This window comes from Sus scrofa, chromosome 14 (genome assembly GCF_054392235.1).
Source record: "Sus scrofa isolate SSC_HxYL_T2T_F1_AM1 chromosome 14, Sscrofa_HxYL_maternal_Yorkshire_Landrace_v2.0, whole genome shotgun sequence".
In the NCBI taxonomy this organism is placed as follows: Eukaryota; Metazoa; Chordata; class Mammalia; order Artiodactyla; family Suidae; genus Sus; species Sus scrofa.
Genome location: NC_139396.1, coordinates 27,552,152 through 27,576,736, shown reverse-complemented (window position 1 = coordinate 27,576,736; position 24,585 = coordinate 27,552,152). Strand labels below are relative to the sequence as shown.

General features: G+C 56.6%; 2 protein-coding genes and 1 pseudogene across 4 annotated transcripts; all 3 read left to right on the top strand.

The window, feature by feature from the left end:
- The first annotated feature begins 1,666 nt into the window (after nt 1-1,666).
- On the top strand, nt 1,667-10,821 carry LGI3 (leucine rich repeat LGI family member 3). Its single transcript, XM_003132797.5, has 8 exons — nt 1,667-2,110; nt 3,007-3,078; nt 4,277-4,348; nt 4,638-4,709; nt 4,809-4,880; nt 5,543-5,712; nt 5,870-6,034; nt 8,141-10,821. The coding sequence occupies exons 1-8, from the start codon at nt 1,905-1,907 to the stop codon at nt 8,956-8,958; spliced, it is 1,647 nt and encodes a 548-aa protein (XP_003132845.3). The 5' UTR covers nt 1,667-1,904; the 3' UTR covers nt 8,959-10,821.
- Nucleotides 9,153-10,332, top strand: LOC146396438 (uncharacterized; annotated as a pseudogene).
- Nucleotides 10,822-14,333: 3,512 nt separating the features above from the next.
- Nucleotides 14,334-18,425, top strand: REEP4 (receptor accessory protein 4). 3 transcript variants are annotated; one of them, XM_001927617.6, is made up of 9 exons: nt 14,334-14,404; nt 14,773-14,874; nt 15,684-15,756; nt 16,156-16,232; nt 16,323-16,443; nt 16,867-16,980; nt 17,379-17,514; nt 17,675-17,829; nt 17,932-18,425. In XM_001927617.6, exons 2-9 carry the CDS (start codon nt 14,843-14,845, stop codon nt 17,995-17,997), a joined length of 774 nt encoding a protein of 257 aa, XP_001927652.1. In that variant the 5' UTR covers nt 14,334-14,404; nt 14,773-14,842; the 3' UTR covers nt 17,998-18,425. The 3 variants fall into 3 exon arrangements, with proteins under 3 accessions (XP_001927652.1, XP_001927661.2, XP_013845719.1); XM_001927626.6 differs by lacking the exon at nt 14,334-14,404 and adding an exon at nt 14,407-14,608; XM_013990265.3 differs by lacking the exon at nt 14,334-14,404 and adding an exon at nt 14,407-14,622.
- Nucleotides 18,426-24,585: the final 6,160 nt, after the last annotated feature.

Sequence of the window (24,585 nt, the reverse complement as noted above, 5' to 3'; positions counted from 1 at the left end):
AGAAGCTGGGGACAGCTGGGGAAGCAAAAGCCAGATCGGTTTCCTGGACTCATGAAAAGAGCATGACACTGGGTGCTCAGCCACCTGACTGCACCTGTGAGCTCTCAGGACAATTGTCCCGCCTCCCCCTACACAGCCCTGGGAAGTAACACAGCACAGAGCAGCAATTCTCAAACTTTTTGGACACCTCAACACTCTTAAAAAGTACTGAAGACCCCCAAAGAGCTTTGGTTTATGTAGGTTAGATCTGTCAATATTTACCATATTGATATTTACTGAGAAATTTAAAAACATGAAATAGGGAGTTCCCACTGTGGTTCAGTGGGTTATGGACCCAACTGGCATCCATGAGGATGCAGGTTCAATCCTTGGTCTTGCTTAGTGGATTAAGGATCCGGCATTGCCATGAGCTGTGGTACAGGTCGCAGATGAAGCTCCAATCTCACCTTGCTGTGGCTGTGGTGTAGGCTGACAGCTGTAGCTCCGATTCGACCCCTAGCCTGGGAACTTACATATACTGCGGGTGCAGCCCTAAAAAGCAAAAAAAAAAAAAAAGAAAGAAAGAAAGAATTAGACTAAAATAATAATAATCAATCCATTATATTCTATAACACACATTTTAAAATGAAATTCACTATTTTGCAAAGCAAAAGAAATTAGGAAGAGTCTCATTTTTTTATACTTCGGCAATTTTTAAAAATTTTTGTTAATTTAACTTAATAGAAGATACATATGTAGCCTCTGGAAAATACTAGGGTACTTCTGTAAGACAATGAAAGGGAAAAGGGAAAATATGTCTTAACATTATTAGGAAAATTGTTTTGATCTCAAAGACTCCCTGAAAGTTTCTCAAGGACCCTGGGCTGCCTGGACCAGACTTTGCAAAACCCAGGTGTAGAAGACCAGCTGTGGTTTTGGACTGGGGTGGCCTGGTTTTAAATCCCTGCTCTGTCACTTTCTTTTTCTGGTACCATGGGGCCTTGCTTTTCTTATCTGTAAAAGGGGGTTAATATCATCCACCTCAAAGGTGGAAGATAAGTAGTAGAGTACACAACACGAAGCAGATGTGATATCTGGCTTGTCTGCTTTCCTCTTGATTGGGGCCTCCATTTCCGCCTTTGTTAAACAAAGGGCTAGACTGCAAACGTCCAGGCTTCTTCCCAGTCCTAATGGGCTGTGGCTGTGTAGTGAGGAATGCTCCGGAATTCCACACATTCCCCCTCCAACTCCAGTGACAGTCCCCCTTTCAGCTCACACAGACACAAAGGCACATTCTGTTTACTGGCTCGAGGAGATACGTGATCACAGACACACATGTCACTTACGACATGCCCATGAATTGTGCTTAGAAGCTGCTCAGGGCCCAGGCATACGCACAGATATATAGAGGCTCATGGATTCATAGCAATGCCTCCGCCAGGGAATGTGTGCACGTGCCCGCGCAGAGACAGGTGTGCACATGTGTAGTCGCACTGTCATAGGATGCACGTGGAGACTTCGCACACACGCACCGGCTCTGGGTGCCAGACACGCGAGCAGATGGCCCCAGAGGCCGCCCGTAGGGTATGCGGAGGCCAGGGCCGCAGGCTCTCCTTTCAGTGGCTACTCCCCGCCCGGGACTCCCGCTCCGCCCTGCGCGCCCCCGCCGCCCGCCGCCGCCGCCGCCGCAGTCCGCGTCCTCCCCAGCCGGACAGCCCTGGGCTCGCCCTGGGCTCCGCGCATCTCTCCCAGCCAGCGGTTCGCAGGAGCGAGCAGGGGAGGGGACGGCGGCCCAGGGCCCGAGGAGTCTCTCTCGGCTGCGGGCAGCCGGGGCCCTAGCTGCAGCAGCAGCCGCGGGTGGCCGGGAGGTGCCAGTCCCCGCGCGCGCGGTGGCCCAGAGCCGGTGGCTGGAGCTTACAGGCAGCATGGCGGGGCCGCGGGCCAGGCGGGGCTCGGGGCTTGGGCTCCTGGCGCTGTCCACGCTCGGCCTCTGCCTGATGCTGCAGGTCGGCGCCAAGAGGCCCCCCAAGACACCCCCCTGTCCACCCAGCTGCTCCTGCACCAGGGACACCGCCTTCTGCGTGGACTCTAAGGCAGTGCCCAGGAACCTGCCCTCGGAGGTCATCTCTCTGTGAGTGCCCGGGTCTGGGGTGGGGCTGGGTGAGGGAGCTGGAAATGGGGAGGAAGGCAAAAAACCTTTCTGGGAGTGTAGAGAGTGTTCCCCCTCTACAAAGTGTGGGGACCAGAAGGACTCCAGAGGGGTCCTCAGGACTGGAGGTTCAAGGCATCTGCAGGGCAGGGAGCTCTGCAGTCATGTGGGCTCAGCAGCCATAGCCGGGGAAAGCGGGAGTTTGTGGCCAAGAATGAATCATCACCACCATCAGCATCGGTGAGACCTACTGTGTGCAGGGCTCTGGACTTGGGGGGAGGGGTTGTTTACATGAGCATGGGAGCCCCTGACTGTGATGTCACACCAAGGACAGAAGGCATCTTGTTGGGGGGGAGGATGGCAGCAGGGGGAGGAGTGGAAGTGAGCAACACTCCCACAGTGCCCTGGCACAGGCAGATGACTGCCACTGGTCTCACCTGCCACTCTGTCCAAGGCCAGGCGGCCTGTCACTTGCAGCAAGCGGCCTCAGAGACTAGATAGTGTGTGTTCTTTGAAAGCAAGATGCTAATCCACTATCCCCATCCCAGTGCCCCATCCCTCAGTAGCACCCAGCACACTGTGGGTGTTTGGATGATGGAGAAGGTCTTGGTAATGGAATATTCTTTGGGCTGAGCGGGGAGCTGAGCCTGGGGTCCTTGGTGCTCAGGGCGGCAGTAGGGGAGGAGGAGGATGAAGGCAGGCGGTGAGTTTGTGAAGAGAAGGGAAAGGCAGCTTCAGGTGGGGGGATTAAGCCAGGTGACATGGGGAATTTCCATCCAGGGCAGATGCATACAGAAGCCGTTGCCCTGTGCCCCTCGCACTGCCCCAGCACAGTCCCCAAATGCTCCCCTGGGTACTAACTCAGGTGTCCCCTGCAGGACGCTGGTGAATGCTGCCTTCTCGGAGATCCAGGACGGAGCATTTTCCCACCTGCCACTGCTGCAGTTCCTGTAAGGACAGGGCCTTGCTGAAGACGGGGTGGGGGTGGGGAAAGGGACAGATCCTGGACTGAGGAGAGGGGAGAGGAGAGTGGCTGTAGGTAGCCTTTGGAGATTAAGACGCTTACTTTGGGGAGTTACACGCATGGCTCAGCAGAAATGAATCTGACTAGCATCATTTTGATCCCTGGCCTTGTTCAGTGGGTTAAGGATCTGGCATTGCCTTGAGCTGTGATGCAGGTCACAGACGTGGCTGCAGATCTCGTGTTGTTGTGGTTGTGATGTAGGCCAGCGGCTAGAGCTCCGATTTGACCCCTAGCCTGGGAACCTCCATATGCAGCTGGTATGGTCCTAAAAAGACAAAAAAAAAAAAAAAGCTTACTTTTGCTCCAGTGGGACAGCCACAGATGGTGAAGTAGTGGGAATCAGGAGGGCTGCAGGGAGCGGGCTGGGGAGAAGGAGGGGGAGTGATGCATACAAAAGCCACGAAGGGGGTATTCTGGGGCCCAGGTAGGAATAGGCTTGCCTCCTCTGGAGACCCAAAGGAAGTGGATGCAATAACTTGGGCTGGTGCCAGAGGGTGGACAGTGCGGGGGAGAGAAGTCCTCTTAGAGACAAGCGACCCCAGGGGTCAGACTTCGAAGAAAGAACTGGGGACCATGGAGTTCCTGCTGTGGCACAATGGGATCTTGGGAGCCCTGGGACACAGGTTCAATCCCCGGCCCAGAACAGTGGGATTAAGATCCGGCATCGTCGCAGCTGCAGTTTAGGTCGCAACTATGGCCTAGGAACTCCACATGCTGCCAGGCAGCCAAAAAATTTAGAAAAAGAAAGAAAGAAAGAACCGGGGACTAAAAGGGGCTGTTTATGTTTGAAGCCCCAGTCACAGAAGAGAACATATGTGGCTAATCCTCAAACTTGCCATCAGCGTGAGAGGAACTGGAGTGAACTGGGGTGAGGGTGAGAGACAGAGGGCAGTGGGGAAGGACCCAGCTTTGCAGGAGAAATCTACTCCTGGCTGTTCTTACCCTAGGAGCAAATAGGGACCCTGGGAATTTCTGGGACCAGAGCAGGATCCTGCCTGGACCTGTCACCCAGGCTGCTCTGGGGTCCCAGGGATGGGAGGCAGGGTCCTGGGGTGAGGCAGCCAGCTGGGGGCTGGTTCAGCAGGCATGTCCTTGGAAGCCCTAATCCACCTTTGTCTCTGCAGATTACTCAACTCCAACAAGTTTACATTGATTGGGGACAATGCCTTCACGGGACTGTCGCACCTGCAGTACCTGTGCGTGGGAAGGAAAGGGGAATTGGGAGGTGGAAGGGAGGAGGGCTGAGGGGGGAAGTGGAGTGAGGAGGGTGGGGGTGAGGAGCCCAGCAGAGGGTCATTTCATCCATCCCCCTGCCTAAACCATCCTCCTTGGATGCCCTGTCACCACAGGCTTAATGTGGCCCAATTGCAAGGGAAAGCCTATCTTAGGGCCAAGGGCTGGAGTCTAGGCGGGGCGTAGGGAAGTAGCTGGTTGGTGGTCTGGGATCCTGAGTGGCAGCTGAGTCAAGTTTTCATTTTTTTCCAGCTTCATTGAGAACAATGACATCTGGGCACTCTCCAAGTTTACTTTCAGAGGACTCAAGTCTTTAACCCACCTGTGAGTACGTCACATACCTACACAAACCTAAGCCCCCTCTCTCCTATGGCCTCTGGCCTCAGTCATGATCTTCAGGTGACCCAGGGGTCTCTCTTGCAGCTCACTGGCCAACAATAACCTGCAGACGCTGCCTCGAGACATCTTTCGGCCCCTGGACATCCTGAGTGACCTGTAAGGCCTGAGTCCCACCTCTTTTCACAGTGCAACAGGGGGGCATGTCCCTGGAGGGAGGGGTGTGGGAGCCAGAATTGGGAGGATCATAAGGTCTTGACAGGCTGGGAAGGCTTGGATTTGGGGGGAGGAGGCTCCAAGAAGGCTAGGCTGAGTTACATGTAGATTGCTAGCCTTTCAATTTGGGTTTCTTCATGGCATCTGTGGGCAGTCTTAAAATGCACATGAGACGTGTATGCGTTTTTTTAAACACGTATTTTTAAATGCATGTTTGATTTGAATCTACGTTAAAGTCCGGTAGCATAGCCAGTCATTGATCATCAATCAGTATTTCTACAAGGAAACCAAAGCCCTTGGTTATGGAAGGTTTGGAGGAACTGGCATGCAACAGACAGCTGTGCAGATCATATACTGCAAAAGGCACCTGGCCAGGGAAGCAAATAGGGGCTGCAACTCAGCCTCCACTCTGCTGGCCAAGCACATGTCCATGGGGCTGCACCCACCCCAAGGAGAACCTTTTCCTAACTGGCACAAAGATGCCACATGAGCAGTCAGCAACAGCCTTAACAACATCTCCTTCTAAAAACCTAGAGGGCCTGAGTGGGCAGAGCAGCTGAGAGCCTGTCCCTCTCTGTGTCCCCTCCATCACCCACGTGATCCAGGGACCTGCGGGGCAACTCACTCAACTGCGACTGCAAGGTGAAATGGCTGGTGGAGTGGCTGGCACATACCAACACCACGGTGGCGCCCATCTACTGCGCCAGCCCGCCTCGCTTCCAAGAACACAAGGTGCAGGATCTGCCGCTGCGGGAGTTCGACTGCATTACCACGGGTAGGAGGTGCCCCACTTGGGCAGCAGGCTGGGCCTCCCCGGGAAGCTCTAGGGCACTGCCTGAACCCCTCAACATCCTGCCTCACCAGTTGACGAGCCCTCACCACTCAGAAGGCTCTTACCCTTCTCCCTCCCCCTGTACGTCTCATCCCTGCAGATTTCGTGCTGTACCAGACCCTGTCCTTCCCAGCAGTGTCTGCCGAGCCCTTCCTTTACTCCAGTGACCTCTATTTGGCTCTGGCCCAGCCGGGAGCCAGCGCTTGCACCATCCTCAAGTGGGACTATGTTGAAAGGCAGCTTCGAGACTATGATAGAATCCCAGGTAACTGCACTTGGTCTGGCTGTGGTGGTCCTGATAGGGGGGTTGGGTGGGCTCCATTGTTTCTCTTCACTGAGGTCCTATAGGTAGAAGAATAGATGAGACATGGACTCTGCTCATAAGAACTTTCTGGCCACTGGAGAGAGGTTGATATACACACAGATAACATCCACGTGCTGTGTAGGTGCTCAGAGGGAGATATGACCACAATGCTCTGGGAGCACAAAGGAGAGGCCTACCCTGGGCAATCAAGGAAGGCTTCCTGGTGGAAAGGATGTCTAAGCTGCGTCTTGAAGGATGAGCGAGAGGGAGGAGTGATGCTCAGGATCCTGGCTTAAGTAACTGGGTGGTGCCAGGGAACTAAGGAGGAGGTAGGAATGCCTGGTGAGCTTGGGGATCCTCAGTCTAAAAGCCTGAAGGAGACTTAGCCAGGAGAAAAAAATGTGGGAAGCATGCTCTAGCAGAGAGAACAGCATGAGAAAAGTCAAGAAGGTGTGCAACAGCTTAGCACGTGATTGTCTGCCTTTAAATCACAGCTCATGGCAACACCAGACCCCTAACCCACTGAGTGAGGCCAGGGATTGAACCTTTGTCCTCATGGATGCTAGTCAGATTCGTTTCTGCTGAGCCACGAGGGGAACTCCAGAAACTTTAAATTGCCAAGTATCTATGAAAGAAGTTGATGTCAGTACAGAAAAGCTCTTCCACCAGGACTCCTGTAGAAGACCGCAGGCTCAGATGGTGAATACCACCAAATATTTAAGGAAGAAATAATGCCAATCTTACACAGATTGTATTACAAAGCAAAAGGGAGGGTGGACAAGACTTAGGGACTGGTCAGCAGTGGGTGAGGGGGAAGGTGATGGTGGGGATGGCCACACATTGAAATCAAAAACTCAGGTTTGGGGGAGATGTGGAGCTCAGGCTTGGCCAGCCGGAATTTGAGGTGCTTATGGGTGAGCAGGCCCGGAGGGTCTGAGCCATGGCTCAGGAGCTGGGGGACTCATCAGCATCTGGGCAGGCAGACCAAGGCTGTGGAAGGGAGTCCCTGCGGTGACTGTCGGAGCCTGACGGTTCAGCAGGGCTTCCCTTGGGTAAGAGGTGGGAGAAAAGGGGAGAAGGATGATGAAGCAGTGCTGGCAAGCAGGAGAGGAGAGGTGATGATTGGGGACACCAGGACAGGTGAGGAGTGTGGCTGGTGCCTGAGAAGGGGTCAGGGCAGTCCGGTTGTGATATAGATGGTCTCGAACATAAAAGCCCTTCCAAAAGTGGGAGCTCTTGGGAGGATGTGTTTCCATATACAATCCAAGGCTCTGTATACCTAGGCTTTACCACCAGCCCCAGCTGTGTTCAAAATGTTCCTTCCTCCTCCTGCCTGGCCATTTGCCTCCCAGCACAGGATCTTAGAGTCACCCAGATAGTGGCTGAGGCACAGGTAGCTGTCACGGCTGGCCCAGAAGCATTGGATTTCAAGCCTTGGTTTCTTTTTCTTTTATTTTAAGGCTGCATCCACGGCATGTGGAGGTTCCCAGGCTAGGGGTTGAATCGGAGCTGCCGCTGCTGTCCTACACTACAACTCACGGCAATGCCGGATCTTTAACCCACTGAGCAAGGCCAGGGATTGAACCTGCAACCTCATGGTTCCTAGTCGGATTCATTTCTGCTGTGCCACCACGGGAACTCAGAGCCTTGGTTATTTTCTGTGTGAAATTGCAAAATAATAGGGTATATTTCAGAGTGATTAATTGGGGTGGTGTTTCACCCTTAGCGCAGTGACAGTGCACAATAAAAATTCAATAACTGACGTGATGGTTATATATTCAGTCAATATCCAGTGACACCTATGTTGTGCTCAGTGTCAGCTTATATTTGAAGCCTGGGGGCAAGGGTGAAGGAAGGGTGATGCTGAGATTGATTGTTAGCTGTGAAACAATTAGAAAACATCGAGCACCCAGTGGATATTCGGCGGGGAGAGAATACTGAAGCAGAGAGCCTTAGCCCTAACTGGGGTGGGGGCGAAGTGACCCTCTTTTCTGATAGTGTAGCAAAGGGCAGGGGCTGGTGGAGGGCCCCTAAGGCTGTCTGATGCTGTTTCCCTCCATCCTGCAGCCCCCTCTGCGGTGCACTGCAAGCCGATGGTGGTGGACAGCCAGCTGTACGTGGTGGTGGCACAGTTGTTTGGAGGCTCTTACATTTACCACTGGGATCCCAACACCACACGCTTCACCAAGCTGCAGGACATCGACCCACAGCGCGTGCGCAAGCCCAATGACCTTGAAGCCTTCCGCATCGATGGTGACTGGTACTTTGCAGTGGCCGACAGTTCCAAGGCAGGTGCCACCAGCCTCTACCGCTGGCACCAGAACGGCTTCTACTCCCATCAGGCCCTGCACGCCTGGCACCGTGACACGGACCTGGAATTTGTAGATGGTGAGGGCAAGCCACGCCTGATTGTTTCCAGCAGCTCCCAGGCACCGGTCATCTACCAGTGGAGTCGCACCCAGAAGCAGTTCGTGGCCCAGGGCGAGGTGACCCAGGTGCCCGACGCCCAGGCGGTGAAACACTTCCGAGCTGGCCGCGACAGCTACCTGTGCCTCAGCCGCTACATCGGTGACTCCAAGATCCTGCGCTGGGAGGGCACGCGCTTCTCCGAGGTGCAGGCCCTGCCCTCCCGGGGCTCACTGGCCCTGCAGCCCTTCCTCGTGGGTGGCCGCCGCTACCTGGCGCTGGGTAGTGACTTCTCATTCACGCAGATCTATCAGTGGGATGAGGGGCGGCAGAAATTTGTGCGGTTCCAGGAGCTGGCAGTGCAGGCCCCCCGGGCCTTCTGCTACATGCCTGCTGGGGACGCCCAGCTCCTCCTGGCCCCCAGCTTCAAGGGACAGACGCTTGTGTACCGACACGTGGTGGTGGATCTCAGTGCCTAGAGCAGGGGCCAAGGCCTCTGGGTTCCTCAGGCGGCCACTGGAGACTGGCAGGAGCCTCCAGGGGAGCAGCATGTGTGCCTGTGTGAAGACACACTCAGCCAGCCCGCACATGCGCCCTTATGTGCATACACCCCTGGGAAGCACGGGCTGCGCCGTGGATGCTAGCCCAGGGAAGCCACTTGTAATCAGCATGACGACTTGTATACACACCAGGGAACCCAGGGCCCGGTGCCCGCCCTCCCGTATGTGGATGCCTATTCACCCACACCTTGTCTGCAGCCTCCTTCCCTCTGCCACCTTCCACGGGCTCTGGCCCAGGGAGGGGCGCTGGGAGGGACGGGAGGCTAAACCGCTCCCTCCTGTTCTTCGGCTTGTCCTTCCGACCCCTAGTCTTTCCTGTTGGTGCTCCAGGTGTCTGTTTACCTGCTTGTGCTCCGCCTTGCAGCCCACAGCCACGTCCCTCATACTGCCGGGTGCACTCGCCCACACTCCAAGCCTTCTGCACGCACACGTGGACAACGACAGACTCCCTTGGTTGCATTAACACACACCTGTCTACACTCCCATCTCTGTGTGCACATGTGCGGATTCAGCGCTGCCTGAAGGGGCTCTCCTCCATGACCTTGCCCCTCTTCTTGGAGGGGAACAGAGTATCCGTCCTCCTCTGCTCACTCCTGGGGTGCCCACCCAGCAACTGATAATGATGAGACTGGTGGTGCCAGCCCCTGGGCACCAGCTTGAGCTCCTGGGGGCAAAGCCCCTCTGCCCGAAGCAATAATGGCAACAAGCAGACCCTGACTTCTTCCCAGCTCTGTCTCTGTGCCCACTGGAGTTTCCGGCTCCCTGGTGGACAGACCACTCATCTGAAAGCCTGTCTGCTTTTCTTTCCTTTAGCTGCCCCATCCTTGGCCCACCCCTCCCCCATCCTCTGGTTCAGCCCCACATTTGGGATGTAGACCCTGCGTGGTGTTGCCTCCTTTGGATGCGTTCGAGGGCTGGGCAGATCGAGGATGCTGCAAGCCCCAGAGGCATCTGGGCAGGTGCCAGGAATGGACCTGGGTTGAAGAGTATCTTGGCAGCCCTGGCACCCCTCCAAACCATAGAGGTGCACCCCTAGGTGCACTGCCTATCAGTGGGAGCTGAGTGCTGGAGGGGTGAGGGTGTGAGGGTCCTGCGGGAGTGGCACCTGAGAGCCAAGCTTCTGCTGCCCTCTGCTGTACACTGGGAACAGCTGGCTCTGGGATGCAAGGCTGGCGGGAAGGGCATGGGGCAGGGGGGCCAGACTGTGTGAGGGCCTCCCGGTGGCAGAATGCCCAGGGGCCCTTGGGGGCATACCCTGATTCACTTGCTTCAAATAAAAAGTTCCCACCCCGCTGACGGCTCTCAGGTATCCAGTGGCGATGGTCAGCAGCACCCGTTTCATTAGGAACAGAGCTGTGTTGTCTGACCCTGCTGCTGGCAGGGAGCCAGCGACCCCCTTCCTCCCTGCTCCCTTCCCTCTGAGGAGTAAGTAGGCACCCCAAGGTCAGCTGGTGCTGGGGTCAGAAGTTCATGGTGATGACACTCTGATGCTGGGCAAGTGTGACGAGTCTCTACCACCTGGGGCTGACTCACAGTCATGTTCCTTCCTGGAGATCACAGACTTGGGGCCCACTGACACTGGAGTCTGTCCCTCGGTCACATCAAAGTCAACCAACATGGCCAAGGACAAGCCTGCCGTCCTCCTCTCCACCTCCCTCTGCTGGGCAAATGTGCATCATTCTGCCACTCTCCGCCCTTGGTGTGATGTCAAGCAAGTGGACCGATTTCCCTGAGCTGAGCTTCTCCATCAGTAAAGTCGATAATAAAACTTACTTTGTCCAAGCCTGATTCCACCACTTACTAGCCGGGTGGTCTCAACCACGTTCCTCTGCCTATTTGTATCTCAGTTTCCTCATCTGGAAGATGTGGGTAATCCTGCTCCCTGTGAGATTTGAATGCATTTGCTTTACATGATGTTAAAGATGTAACATCTTTAGAATAGTGTGTCTGGCACAGAACGAAGACTTTTTTTTTTTTTTTTTTTTTTTTTTTTGGTTGTAGGACTCTAAGGAGATTCAGCAGTGGCTTAGAGAAAGAAGGCTGCTTTATGGGCCAGGAGAAGGTTGATCTTTGGGGAGACCTGCTGTTCTGTGGGTTAAGGTTCCTCACCCATCTTTGGTCCCAGAGCCCCTGTACCCTATGTTTTACCTTTAGCCTCAGATGCCCACTAGTCTCCTAGGCGATGTGTCAGGGTTTCCATCTTCTAAAAGTGCATTCGTGTGCTCTTGGCTTAGCGACACCTCTCGGGTCCTCCAGTCACACTGTCCTGGGAATGCGTGTCCCACTGTTTCAAATGGGGAATGGGCCCTCACACTGGGCCAGGGAGAGGTTGCCAGGGAAAGCGGGTTGAGTCTCCCAGACACGTTGGCACTCTGTCGCCCAGTAGAAAGATAAACACCACTCTGAGTGTCACTCCCCCCAGGGCGCCTCCCAGGGTTTGGTAGAGGCTTTTTCCCCCACCCCAAAAGCCCAGCTTTCTGTGCATGGGAAATGGCGCCTGCTCGCTGTATGCCTGCCTGGTCACCTGCCAGGGGCGGTTCATCCGTATGTCCAGAGAGCTGCTTAGCAACCCAGTGTAACCCAGTGGCTGTGTCAACAGCTCAGGACCAAAGGGCGTGAGAGGCAGAGTCCACTCACTCTGCCAAGGCCAAGGAGGGCGACTGCCCTCAGCTGTCAGCCTCAGGCCCCCCCAAGCTGACCCCTGCTCCCAGCAGCAAATCTCTGACCTCCTGTCCCTTAGATTTTCTAAGCACAGTCATTGGGACCAAGAGAATCCATGGGAAAAGCTGTCCCAGCTGGGTTGGTTTATAGTGGGCACAGGGGGGCTCCTCACCAGCGAATGGGGGTAAAGAGAGGCCTGTGATGCTGAGGTCCTGTGACCTCTGGGAGGCATCAAAGGCAGGGGAGGAGGGGCAGTTCTGCAGCAGGTACCAAAGGACCTGAAGCTCACCTGCACACAGCCACCCAGGCACCCTTACTTCTTTTTTTGTTTGTTTTTTCTTATTAGGGCCACACCCGAGGCATATGGAGGTTCCCATGCTAGGAGTCAAATGGGAGTTGCGGCTGCTGGCCTACGCCAGAGCCACAGCAATGCCAGATCCAAGCCGCATCTGTGACCTATACCACATCTCACAGCAACGCTAGATCCTTAACCCACTGATCGAGGCCAGGGATCGAACCCACATCCTCATGGATACTAGTCGGGTTTGTTACTGCTGAGCCACAACGGGAAGTCCAAGGCACCCTTACTTCCAGAGGAATAGGTGTCCCTTCCCTCTTCTGCAGCTGCCTGCTCCTTCTGAGTGTCCAGAGGTCAGTTGCATCCTTCTGCCCCAAGGAGACAAGGATACTTTTCACCTCCATTACTATGGGCCTAGAGATGGACGGGGGCCGGGACCTCCCTGAGGGGATTCTAGCCCTTGGTGGTTCGTGTTCCTCCAGTCTCAGGTGGGAGCGAGGGCCAGTGTGAGAAGGTGGTTGGATGGAGAAGGAGGCCTCAGAGCCTCAGGAGAGTTTCTCCTGTGGACTTGTTTCACTGCAAGCTCTCACAGCAACACCAATAAAGTGGATGATAATAATTAAGACTGTGTAATCACCGAGCATTTATCCCCAAGAAGCCTCCTTTCCCTGGCCTTCATCCTTAGCTATCCATCCTTTTGATAGATGGTGGGTGGTAACTATGGCTCTTATAAAAAGTAATAACTGCCCATGTTTTCCACCCCCACAGCCCTGGGCAGCTCTGCTGTCACCCTCACTTCAGCCCCGTGAGGCAGAGGGGAGGCTGTGCACGGTGGGGGCAAGCTGGGCTCCCCAGTTTCAGAGGCAGGAATGAAGCACCTAGCAGAAGAGATACAAAGAAGGCAACCCCGGAGTTCCCGTCGTGGCTCGGTGGTTAACAAATCTGACTAGGAACCATTAGTTTGCGGGTTCCATCCCTGGCCTCGCTCAGTGGGTTAAGGATCTGGCATTGCCATGAGCTGTGGTGTAGGTCACAGACAGGGCTCGGATTCTGCATTGCTGTGGCTCTGGCGTAGGCTGGCGGCTACAGCTCCAATTAGACCCCTAGCCTGGGAACCTCCATATGCTGTGGGAGCGGCCCTAGAAAAGGCAAAAAAAACACACATACAAAAAGGCAACCCCATGCAGAAAGGGATAGAAGCAGCAAAATCTGCCTCCTCTTTTGAGCTACCTGCCTTCTTCTAGATACACACCTTTCTCCTAGAGGAACTTTTCCAGGGGTTGGCCTCAGAATAAGACTGGTCAAGCCAAGCATTTATTTATCACCCAGCAACAAGCACCATCAGATGCTATTTGACATGTTACTTTTCACCATTGAATCTATTTCCTAAGCGGTTAAAAAAAAGGAATTTTTGGAGCTCCCTTCATGGCTCAGTGGAAACGAATCTGACTAGTATGCAGGTTCGATCCCTGGCCTTGCTCAGTGGATTAAGGATCTGGCATTGCTATGAGCTGTGGTGTAGATGGAGAGAGTCGTGGCTCGGATCTGACGTTGCTGTGGCTGTGGTGTAGGCCAGTGGCTAGAGCTCTGATTCAACCCCTAGCCTGGGAACCTCCTAAAAAAGACGAAAAAAGGAGGGGAGGAATCTTTGTAAAGATCAAGTCTCTGCCCTCAAAAATGCACTACACCAGTGGTCGTTGATACTATTCCGTTCTCAGGGATATTTGTGCCCTTAACTCACAGAAACTGATGGAATTTCAAACTTCCGGAGAAGAAGACATGGGGGGCACTGGGCACTGGGGTCTCCACCCAGAATCCCTCCAATCCGCCAGCCCAGGGATGTGGGCCCTGGAAAGGTAACCCAGGGTGCAGTGTACCCCGGAAGCCCACTCTTCAGGGTGAGGGGGACGGGATGCTGAGTCTCTCGGGTTCCCTCTCCACCTCCTCCCGGTTTTCCCTCTCTGGCACCTCAGCATCTTTGAGGCACTTACCCACCTCCTGACCTAGCGCTCTAAAACCAGATTTGCTGGCTCTCTGCCAAACCTCCCTCCCACTTGTGCCTGAGCCTCTAAAGGGGGACCTCCACACATCTCAGGCCCATTTTACAGAGGGGAAAAACGAGGCAAAAGTAGGGGGCTAGTGAAGAGCCACGAAAACTCTGGACTCCAAGTTTCCTTCATTTCTTTCTGTTTCACCTTTTCGTTGCCGCTTCCCACCCCCAAATCTTTCCCAGTCCGAGGGCTGCTCAACCTCCAGCCCCATCTGCGAGTCCGAGGCGCATCGCCACTTTAAGGGCCAGGCACCTCGCCTCCCGACCTCGTCCCGCCCCCTCCGGGGCCGCACTGCGCCTGCGCCGAGCGCTGGAGACCTGGGGTTGGGCAGAGCCCAGTTCCGTGCAACTTTCAAGTGAGTTGCAAACCCCGCCCCGAGGCCGGTGCCGGTGTCCTGACCGCGGGGACCTGCACGAGCCCAGGCTGCGACCAGCCGCCCCCGGCCCGGAAGCCGCAGCGCCCCAGCAAGGGCCGAACGCCTGGTTCCCCGCGGCAGGAAGTGCAGGTCGGAGCGGTAACTGCGGGAACGGCGAGGCCGGGCGGAAGAGCTTGTCGGCCGGTACTGGTTCCCAAGTCGGTTCCTGCCTGTCCCGGCCCTCTGGTCTCCCAATTCTTCAGGCTTCCCGCACTGCGGAGTTAGTGGGCAGCAGGGCTCTGCCTCCGTCCAGGGGCAGCCCGAGTGCCCCTGTGGTTCGCACACCTTCACTCTTAATCTCATTCCAGCGCTGGCGTGAGCGTCCGTCTGGGGGTCTTCCCGGAGAGATCTCCCTTCGTTCTTGATTGAAGCTGCAGGATGGTGTCCTGGATGATCTGTCGTCTGGTGGTGTGAGTACCGCCCCTCTCATACTCCCTCTGTCCCCTGGTGCCAGCCCGCCCGCCCCTTGGGTGAAAGCTGGCAATGTCTGGCAGGAAAGGGGGCTTGCTGAGCTCCCTCACACCTCTCCCCTCCCCTCAGCACTCACCGAAAGGGTTAACGGATCTGCGGGGCTGCTTGTCCCCCAACCCTCAAGCCTACTTGGCTGATGGCGACCCTTTGCATTCACACACTCGCTGCAGCCAGGTGCATGGGACAAAGGACCACAGGCCAGCCAGGGGCCCCCTGGCAAACACAAGATATTGTGGCACCTTTGTGGGTGGAGAATCCAGGTGCTTGCTTCCCATCTGAGCAGTCAGTCACGTGACTCACCACGCTGGCCTCAGCCTGCCCACTCTGTCCTACTCATCACCTTTCAGTACTCTAGCACCTGGCTCAGCTAGCCCTGTCTGCAGCCTGCCAGTGCCAGGTCTGGTGGCCCTGGGCTTGATTGCACATCCATGGGAGGGAACAGCCTGCCACCCTCACTGCTCAGAAGCCTGCCTCCCACCCATCCTGTGGAGTAGCTGTGTGCACTCTCACTGCATCACGCACCCATGGATGGGCCGTTCCTGCAGGCCTGGGCAGGCTTGGGATGTTTGTAAACAGCGGGTGGGGAGGCGGCCTCCAGGGCACTGACTCAGGTGCAGGTTGTGCAAGCCAAGCGGGAAGAACAAGGCAGGCTCTGCAGTCTTGAACCCAGGGGGGAGTGGCCACCTGGCAGCAGGGTGGGGAGTGCTGCCCCTCACATGCCTTTTCTGCTTTGGGGGCTGCTCTTCAGGCTGGTGTTTGGGATGCTGTACCCAGCGTATGCTTCCTACAAGGCTGTGAAGACTAAGAACATTCGTGAATATGTGAGTGTGGGAGTGGGCAAGAGGGCTTGGCTCAGGTGCGGGGACAGCAGCCGTAGGGGGTGTGGTGGGATTTGGTGAAGTGGGAGGGGTCTGAGCTGGTCTCCAGCTCAGAGGCCTATAATCTGGTGGCATATCCTGGAACAGAGTGGGTGTAGATGGAGGGTGGGCTATTGGGGTTCCTTGCAGAATCTTGTGGGTGAAGCCTGTTGGGGGTGGGTACAGGAATGAGTGGCAGTTTCTCAGAGGTAACTCTCTAAGGGCAGCCAGGTGCCAGGGGAATGCCGTGGGACAGGCTTTCTGGAATCTCCGGGCCGGGTCAGCCTGGGACAGGGGAGTTGGCACTGCAGGCTCAGCTGCCGGCTTCTGACCTCTCTGCCATCTCCCCCACCCTGCCCCCAGGTCCGGTGGATGATGTACTGGATCGTCTTTGCGCTCTTCATGGCGGTGGAGACCTTCACAGACATCTTTGTTTCCTGGTATGGAGGCAGGGGTTAGGTGGGCTGTGGGGAGGAGCCGCCTTCCCTGGCCTGGCTCCCCGGCTGGACTCACCCCCTTTGCTCTGACAGGTTCCCTTTCTACTACGAGATCAAGATGGCCTTCGTGCTGTGGCTGCTTTCCCCCTACACCAAGGGGGCCAGCCTGCTTTACCGCAAGTTCGTCCACCCATCCTTGTCTCGCCATGAGAAGGTACCCTGGAGGGAGGCAGGATGGGCAGCATGGGGGCGGGTGTGAAGGAAAGAGCCCTGGCCTCAGGGTTCAAGACATTACTGGGCTGTAGTCCCAGTCCTGCTGCTGTTTAGCTGTGGGACCTTGACATGGTCCCATGTCTAGGACTTTTAGCCTTTTTCCTCTTCTGGGATTAGCAGACGGGGGCACACGTGAATGACCTTTTGAGGGTGTGAAACACCAGCTGGGGGTGGTTTGGGGATGGTGGATTTGGTGGCAGTGGCGGGGGGGGACCTGGGGCAGGGCCGTGCACTGAGGTGCATGAGCCAGTAGGTGGGTAGGGAGTCCTGTGCTCTGCAAGTTGCAGGGCTGGGAGGCATGCTGCCTGCTGGCTTCTCAGGGTCTCAGGCTGTCAGCCTGACGTCCCTTCCCCCATGGCCATAGGAGATCGACACCTACATCGTGCAGGCCAAGGAGCGCAGCTACGAGACAGTGCTCAGCTTTGGGAAGCGAGGCCTCAACATTGCCGCTTCAGCCGCCGTACAGGCTGCCACCAAGGTGCCCTGGGCCCCAGCCCTCCAGCAGCCCCTCTCCCACCCCCAGCACCTTTTGGGTGATCCAGCCCTCTGTCGGGGAGCCAAGAGATAGCAGCTATCTGTGCCCAGGGAACAGGGGCAAGAGGTGACAGGTGGGGTGTTGGCAGGAGCACGGAGCTGGACGTTCACACTCCTGGCTCTGACGCTGACCATGAGCTCCTGCTCTCTGGGCCCTAGCTTTGCACAAAGGCACGGGGCTAGAAGCTTGCTGAGGTGCTTTCAGTTCTGAGGCCTGTGCCCTGGGAATGACTTGCAAGTCAGCCTTGATTTCCCTGGGCTGCTGCCCAGGCCAAGGCCCCTTCCTGCCTGGAGCCCTGCCCACTCCTTCCAGGGGTTAGAGCAGTGCCCCCTCCCTTGCAGAGTCAGGGTGCGCTGGCCGGAAGGCTGCGGAGCTTCTCCATGCAGGACCTGCGCTCCATCCCCGACGACTCCACCCCCGTCTACCAGGATCCCCTCTACCTGGAGGACCAGGTACCCCGCCGCAGGCCACCCATTGGTGAGTAGGCACGGGAACCCAGAGCTGTCCCAAGAGGGTGGCTTCCTCCAGGCCTGCTGTGGCTTCTCCCCAGCACTAGAGGGGGGCCTGGCCCGGCCCTAGGTCTTCAGACTGTGTCATTGCCCAGCTTTGCCTCTCAGCCTCCTTCTCCTCCACATAGGGTACCGGGCAGGGGGCCTACAGGACAGTGACACCGAGGAGGAGTGTTGGTCAGATACAGAAGCAGTCCCCCAGCCGCCAGCCCGGCCCCGAGAGAAGCCTCTGGGCCGCAGTCAGAGCCTGCGTTTGGCCAAGAGAAAGCCGCTCACGCGGGAGGTTAGTGGTGAGGCGGGCACGTGGGAGGTGGCGAGGCTGCCCTGGCTGCCCGCTTCAGCTGGACCTTTAACCTCTCACGGGGTGCTGCTCTCTCCCCTCCAGGGCACCTCGCGCTCCCTGAAGGTTCGGACGAGGAAAAAGACTGCGCCCTCAGACATGGACAGCTAGGGTCTGTGGAGCCTGGCCCAGTCTTACCTCATGCTCTGCAGGGCACTGGGGACTGTTTGGAGGGGACCTCTGGCTGCACACACGTCTGGCCTGCCTGCACCAGCTGCCCAGGTGCCGCCTTCTTGGCTGTTGGTCATGGGCCAAGGGCAGGTGCTGCCAGCGCCATGCACAGGGCTGCGCTCATGATGTACCAAAGCAGGCTGGGTCCACGGTTCTATTTATTGCCTTCTTCTCCCCTCTACCTTGCCAGGTGTGGGGCCAGAGCCCTCCCAGGCCCCTGGAAAATGAAACCAAAGCCCACTCTGGCCCTGTCCTTCAAAGTACTTGACAGCCTTCTCTGAGGCCGTGTGTGTGTCCTGGTTGTATGGTTTGTGTCGGTGAATGGGGTCAGGTTTGTGGATGTTTTGATAAATAAATATATAAAAGCACTCTGTTTCTCCTGGTTAGTAGTCTCCCTGTCCTCACTGCACACATTATTAAACAGCCTGCCACGGGCCAGTCTGGGCCTAGGACTGGTGCTAAAAGGACAGACAGACTGCCAGAGGGCCTCTTGACTGGAAGTAGAAACCAGTGGGTGCGAAGGTGTGGAGGGACCTCAGGCAGCACGGTAATCTCATGGGGATTAGCTGGAGCTGTGCGCAGATTAGGCCTGGGGAGGCCAGTTTCCTCCAAGCGCCTGTGGGGCCTCTAGGCAGCTCCAGAGGCATCGAGTTCTGTAAACACACACAGGTTGGCAGTAGGCACTTTGCACCTCCACGGAGTAGCCGACAGAGGGCAGCAGCTGTCAGGGTCTTGGGCTGCCCCCGGTTTCCAGGTCAAAGAGGGCAGGGCTTGGAGGCTGGGCAGAGCCTTGCCCTGCAGGGGCCTGGCCACTGGCTGGCTGGAGGGATGATGCAGAACTCTAGCCCGGCCTCCAGTGGCCCTCCCTGCTGCTCTTCGTCATTGGAACACAGCCTGCCCCATCCACGAATGTCCTCTATTCTCTTGAGACCCAGGCTCTTTGCTGGCTCCACTCCATCCCCTGCTCTAATCTCTAGGGCAGCCAGTGCTCTGCTCTGCGCTCTCCCACCCCTGGATGCTGGTCTCACCACAGTGCCCCAGGGCTGGCTCCCCTCTCCCAGCCCCACACCTGCTCTTCTTTCCTGAATCAATTAAGCAGAGAGATGGGTGAGAGCATGGGGTGGGAAGAGGGGAAGTGGGGTGGTCACCCAGAGTGACCTGAAGAGTGTGGATTAACTCTTAGTGTGGGGATTATCTGGGTTTATTTGGGGGAAATACATAATCTGCTGATGGCTTAGCTCTTCACATATTGATGTTCGATTACTTGCGATCTTGGTGTTCCCCTTGCATCCTGCCGTTGCCTTATCATTTCATTTAGTCATTCAAAAAATCTTTTGTTGGGCATCTTTCAGGTGCCACGCATGTCTTGAGATACAAAGATGCAAAGTCCAATGCAAGCTAGCACCTAGAATGTGGTGACCCCAGCAGGGGGTGCTCTGAGCCTCTAACATATTAATTTAATCCTTAGAACTATCTCCTGAGGTACATACTATTATTAGAATTGCCATTTCCCAAAGGGGAAAATAAGCACGGAGAGAGCAAGTAATTTGCCTGAGGTCACACAGCTAGTAGGTGGTAGAATTGGGTTTGGAGTCTGGCTCCAGAGTCAGTATACTTAACCACTGTGCAGGGCTAGAGTAAAGGAGAATGTTTCTTGCCTGGGAGGCAAGGAGATGAACACTAGCAGATGTCAAACATTGATTGTGTTTCTGACCTTGTGCTAGACATTTTAAAAAGATGATTTCCGAGCATAGCCTCCTTGCCTGTCCACTTGTATCTCTCACAAGTGTCCTATCTTAATAAATCTATTTCTTGCCAAAAAAAAAAAAAAAAAAAAAAAAAAAGATGGTTTCCAAAGTTCTCTTGTGGCCTAGGGGTTAAGGGATCTGGTGTTATCACTGCTATGGCTTGGTTTGGATACCTGGCCTGGGAGCTTCAGCATGCCAAGGGTGCAGTCAAAAAAAAAAAAAAAAAAAAAAGAGAGAGAGAGACAGTTTCCTTGAATTCTCCCAAAAAGTATGTCAGGTAGGGGTTATACCCATTTTACAGATGAAAAACCTGAGACTCAGATAAAGCAACTGTTCACAATTATGCTACCTACCTCTGGGTCAGGGTCCTATCTCCTGATAACAAGTCTGCCCAGAAGTTGCCTTGGTAGGGGTGGAATGGCAGGATCTACTCCCCTGGACCAAGACAACAGAACAGAGGAGTGTGTGATCTATGAGCAAAATGAAATCTCAAATCAGACGGCAGCAGGGGGAGGCCTGAAGGAACTTTCCTGGGAGCTGGGGCTTCCCCTGCCCTCATTCCTAGGATTGGGCCTTACAGCAGGGTCACTTGGCCTTGGGGGCTGAATTGGACATGGTCCCTGATGGCCAACTCACACCCCACCCCACCCCGACTCCTGGCCTAGCTGCCTCACAGTTCGTGCCTTTGGCCCATTGCTTTCGTTCCAACATCAGCCCCCAGGCCTTTGCTCCACTGTATAGTCTCCTGTGCTCCCAACAGCCTTCCTTCATGACCTGCTTTCTCCAAGCAGCCTTCCCTGACTCACCACCCCTGCCTGAGGCTCCTCAGTCTCCTGGTCTCCGGCCTGCTTACCCTAGCCTGGGCACACGAAGCCCTGGGCTGTGCTCTCGTGCCCATCACTGTCTGCTCCCCTCCCAACTAGCCTCCCTTATACCCCAGTTGCTTCATGCTCGCCACCTCGTCAATCTGGACTCTCTCATAGCTTATGTTCTTTCCTCATGTGCCCTCTCCATCTGTCCCCCCAACACTCTGTCCTTTTCCTATTTACCCATCAAAGGCCACTCACATATCACCTCCTCCAGGAAGTCCTCTGCAAGTATTCCCCCTGCCCCTGGGGGTTGATTGCTCATTCAGAGCGCACCATCTCCATCTCAGTTCTTGCATGGGCTTCTGTTTTGCCTTGAGCAGGTCATATTTTCTCTCTCACTGCACTGTGACTTCCTAATGAACAAATTTGCATCTTGTTCACTTTGGTATCCCAGCTTGGAGCAAAGGGTGGTTTAGATAAAGTGAAATATTGTAGTACATGGTGAAGTACTTATTCTCTCATTCTGCCTTCAAGCATCACCCTCTCCATGACACTCTCTGACTTTCCCGGGGTGAGACTGGAAGTGCCTTGTCACCATCCGTTACATATTAACATGCCCGACTCTAGTCTCACGCAGTGCCCAGCACAGGGTCTGACACCTAAAAGGCTTCCGAAAACACTTCTGGTAAAAGAACAGGTACTAAGTAAGTAGAAGCTCCTTGAGGCCAGGGATGACCTTGTACTTTCATCTTTGGACACTGCATCTCCTTAGTGCCCATCACAGAGCTTTGAAAATGCACTGGTCTCTGTAATACACATCTGGCAAATGTCTGCTGCAGTTGTATGGGTTCCAAGACATCCCGGGAAGGGGCTAGGAGAGGAAGGGGTGAGGAGAACTCCAAGTTCTGGGGTGTTTCTGAGATGTGATGCTGAGACTGTGATGCTGAGACTGGGGCATTGGGTGCTGGCTGGTCTCCCCTCAGAGCCTGCCCCGTCTCTCTGAGAATCACTGAGACACCTGCCCAGTACCATCTTCCTCCACATGGGCTTCCTGTCCCAGCCCTCACCCTCTCTGGCCTGGCCCCCTTGGGGCAAGGATGAGGCTGTGCTCTGGCCTGCCCATTAGCCACCCCCTCCCTTCCATTAGCCACCAGGGTGCCCACTGCCTCCCCAGGCAGAATCAGGGCGGGGCCTCCATTCCAACAGGCCTGGAGCACAGCTGGTCCAGGCTCCATACTGGGCAAAGGGAGGGAGATAAAGAGCCCAGGCCAGCCCTGTCCCTGGAAGCATAGCCTGGGCTTGGCCCAGGTACCAGCCCTGCTCAGTTTGTGCTCACTCCAGCCTCCCCATCCACATTGCCTGCCTCTGAGGGCCACCCCCCATGGCCTCCGGTTTCCGGTGCAGGTGGCCCTCTCCAATCTCGGTCCTCCCTTCTCCCTCCTCCCTATAGCCCCACCATCCATCCCTTGCACGGTCCCAGTGGCTCTTCTCTCTCCCTGATTCTTCAGCCCCTCCCTGTCCTGGTCCCCCTTCCCTGCCTCTGGCCTCCAGGTGCACTGGCCCCACTGCTGCATTTTTAGCTGCCACTCTGGGCGGCGGCATCGTAGTTAGCCTCTTGTTTCAACACAGCCCTGGCCTGGGCTGGGTTGGGGAGTCCTGGCTGGCACTGCCCCACCCTGGAGAGGGTTGAGGAGATGAGTGCTCAGGCTCTTGCCCCTTGTTCCCTGCTGGGCATCAGGGACTGGGTGGCCCCATAGCTTGGTAAGGGCAGAAACCCCGGCAGGGTCCTGATGCTCACTGCTGGGGAAATCCTGGGGGCCAGAGCCCAGTTGCTAGGCAGAAGGTCCTGAGCCCGGGGCAGAATGAGGTAGTTTTCTCTACCGGGGTGGCTAGATGGCAGGGGAGGGAAGTTTGGGGGGAAGGAGGAGGGGCACTGGGGAGGTGCGGACAGGACCGAGAAGAGGAATTAGGTCAGGGATGTGGGTGGGTGGGTGAGACGGGAGGGGGCAGCTGCCGCAGAGCTTCCTCTGGGCTCCAGAAGCATCTCCACGCTTCCCTTCCTCTGCCCCTCCCCCCAGGTCCTGGGCGCATTCTCCCCGGTATTCCCCCTCCCCCATGCCCCCGGCCCCAGGCGTTGCCACCAGGGTGGGGGTGGGGGTGGGGGGAGGCCAGCCTCAGCTGTCTGAAGGATGGAGGGGCTGGGGAAGCAGGGCTAGGTGCCCAGACGGCCGCGTGTGTGGGAGGGGATGTCCTCAGATGCCCTCCACCCGGCAGTCCCCGCTCTGACGTGGGTGCCCCCCCTCTCCCCGCCCGGATTAGTGGCAGCTTGGCCTGACTCTCCGGGGCTCCTTCCCCCGCCCCCGCCTGCTGCCCTCCCCTGGGCAGGGGGCTGCTCCGCCCGAGGGGCACTTGTGCTTGCCCAGGTAAGGGGCTCTGGGGACAGCGTGAGGGCAGCTGGCTCCGGAGAGCTGCTGCGCGTGTCAGCGGGAACGTGTGTATCAGTGTGTGTGTGTCAGTGCTCTCGAGGGGTCGGCGCGGGGCCGGAGTGGGCCCATGTGCGTCTGGGGGTGCTGGTCAGCTTGCCTTTGTCCACCGATCTGGCGTTGTGTCCACGAGTTGCGTGGCTTTCCTTCTGTGTTTGTGTCTTTGTGTGTCTCCTCAGATCTGCTCTGTCCTCAGGCACAGAACAGTCGGCTACTAGGGCTCTGTGGGCCTGAGGCATGGGCAGTGGAGCAGGATGGGGAGCTGGGTGAGGGTGGAAAGGGGGTCCTCCCCCCCTCCCCCCATGACCCCCTGGGCATTTCAGGACCCTGTCCTGAACGTTCTGGTCTGGTCAGGAGACTGTGACCTGACAAAGCAGACTTGGCAAAGGGGGCAAAGGGAGGTGTCTGTCCCACTCCCCTGGGACAATCCCCATCCTCTTTAGGGATGACAGTGACAGGCCCTTGGGCCTGGGCTGGCCCAGCCTCCCAGCCTGCCCTGCCCAGCCTCTTCCAGGCCTCCAGCCGCAGTAGTCTTCCTCTGGACTCTCCCGCAAGCTTCGGCTTCCAGTGGACGCCAAGGGGGGACCACAGGCATACCCCAGCCCCCCAGCCACATCCTTGAGCCGGCCTGGGGGCAGGAGGCTGGGGCTTGGGGCCTAGGCACTGGGGTCGGGGTTAGACCCTCCAGGAGAACTTCCCCTGGCCACCCCCCAGGGGAGCTGGGGGAGGAAGGCAGTGTTAACAACTCAGTCATGTAAACAACCCCACCAGCCTGTCCTGCCACAGAACCGGCCTCCCTGGGGGGAGGCAAAGGGTCTGAGTGGGTCTATGTCAACGTGACCCAAGTCCTGGCTGGTGCCGGCCCCTGCAGGCCTCCTCTCCCAGGACCCTGCCTCTTCTCACTGGTGCGGGGATCCCTGCCTTCCCTCCAGTCTCTTGGGAGGAAGGCTCCCTCCTGGCTCTTCATGGCTCCCCTCTCCAGGGATGGTGGTGTGACCTGGGATGAGGCCGGAGGCACCTGGGAAGTCAACTGGGAAGTCACCCCTTCAATGGAACAGGGGGGTGGATGGGGTGGTGCTGCCTCTGTCCCAGGCTAGGTGAAGGCAGTCGGAGGAAGGCTTCCTCTGGGAGGCAGGGGAGTCGTGGGTTGGGAGGTGGGTGCCTGAGGGGAAGGGAAGCGCCTGTTGGGCGTGTGGGTTTCTGTGTGTGTCTGAATCTGTCTGTGTGTGTTTGAATCTGTCTGTTTGTGTCTGTGCTCTGGAACCACCCCCGCAGAGGAGCCAGGATGCTTCCTCGGGTGGAGGGTGCCCTGCTTTCCCATTTCCTCTCCTCCTCTCTGCTCCCTCCCAGGGGCCACTCCCATGGGCTCCTCTCCAGTCCTGGGCCTGGAAACAGGAGGAGCATGGCTTGGGGGAGACCCCAGAACACCGGGCGGGAGCAGGTGATGGAGCACATCTGGTCCCACCTCCTCTCTGGACACTTGGTGAA

Coding starts and splice junctions, on each gene's coding strand:
- LGI3 (XM_003132797.5), top strand. CDS start 1,905: ATGGCGGGGCCGCGGGCCAGGCGGGGCTCGGGGCTTGGGCTCCTGGCG. Junction 4,881..5,542: donor CTGGACATCCTGAGTGACCT/GTAAGGCCTGAG, acceptor CACGTGATCCAG/GGACCTGCGGGGCAACTCAC. Junction 5,713..5,869: donor GTTCGACTGCATTACCACGG/GTAGGAGGTGCC, acceptor TCATCCCTGCAG/ATTTCGTGCTGTACCAGACC.
- REEP4 (XM_001927617.6), top strand. CDS start 14,843: ATGGTGTCCTGGATGATCTGTCGTCTGGTGGT. Junction 14,875..15,683: donor ATGATCTGTCGTCTGGTGGT/GTGAGTACCGCC, acceptor GCTGCTCTTCAG/GCTGGTGTTTGGGATGCTGT. Junction 16,981..17,378: donor CCGTACAGGCTGCCACCAAG/GTGCCCTGGGCC, acceptor CCTCCCTTGCAG/AGTCAGGGTGCGCTGGCCGG.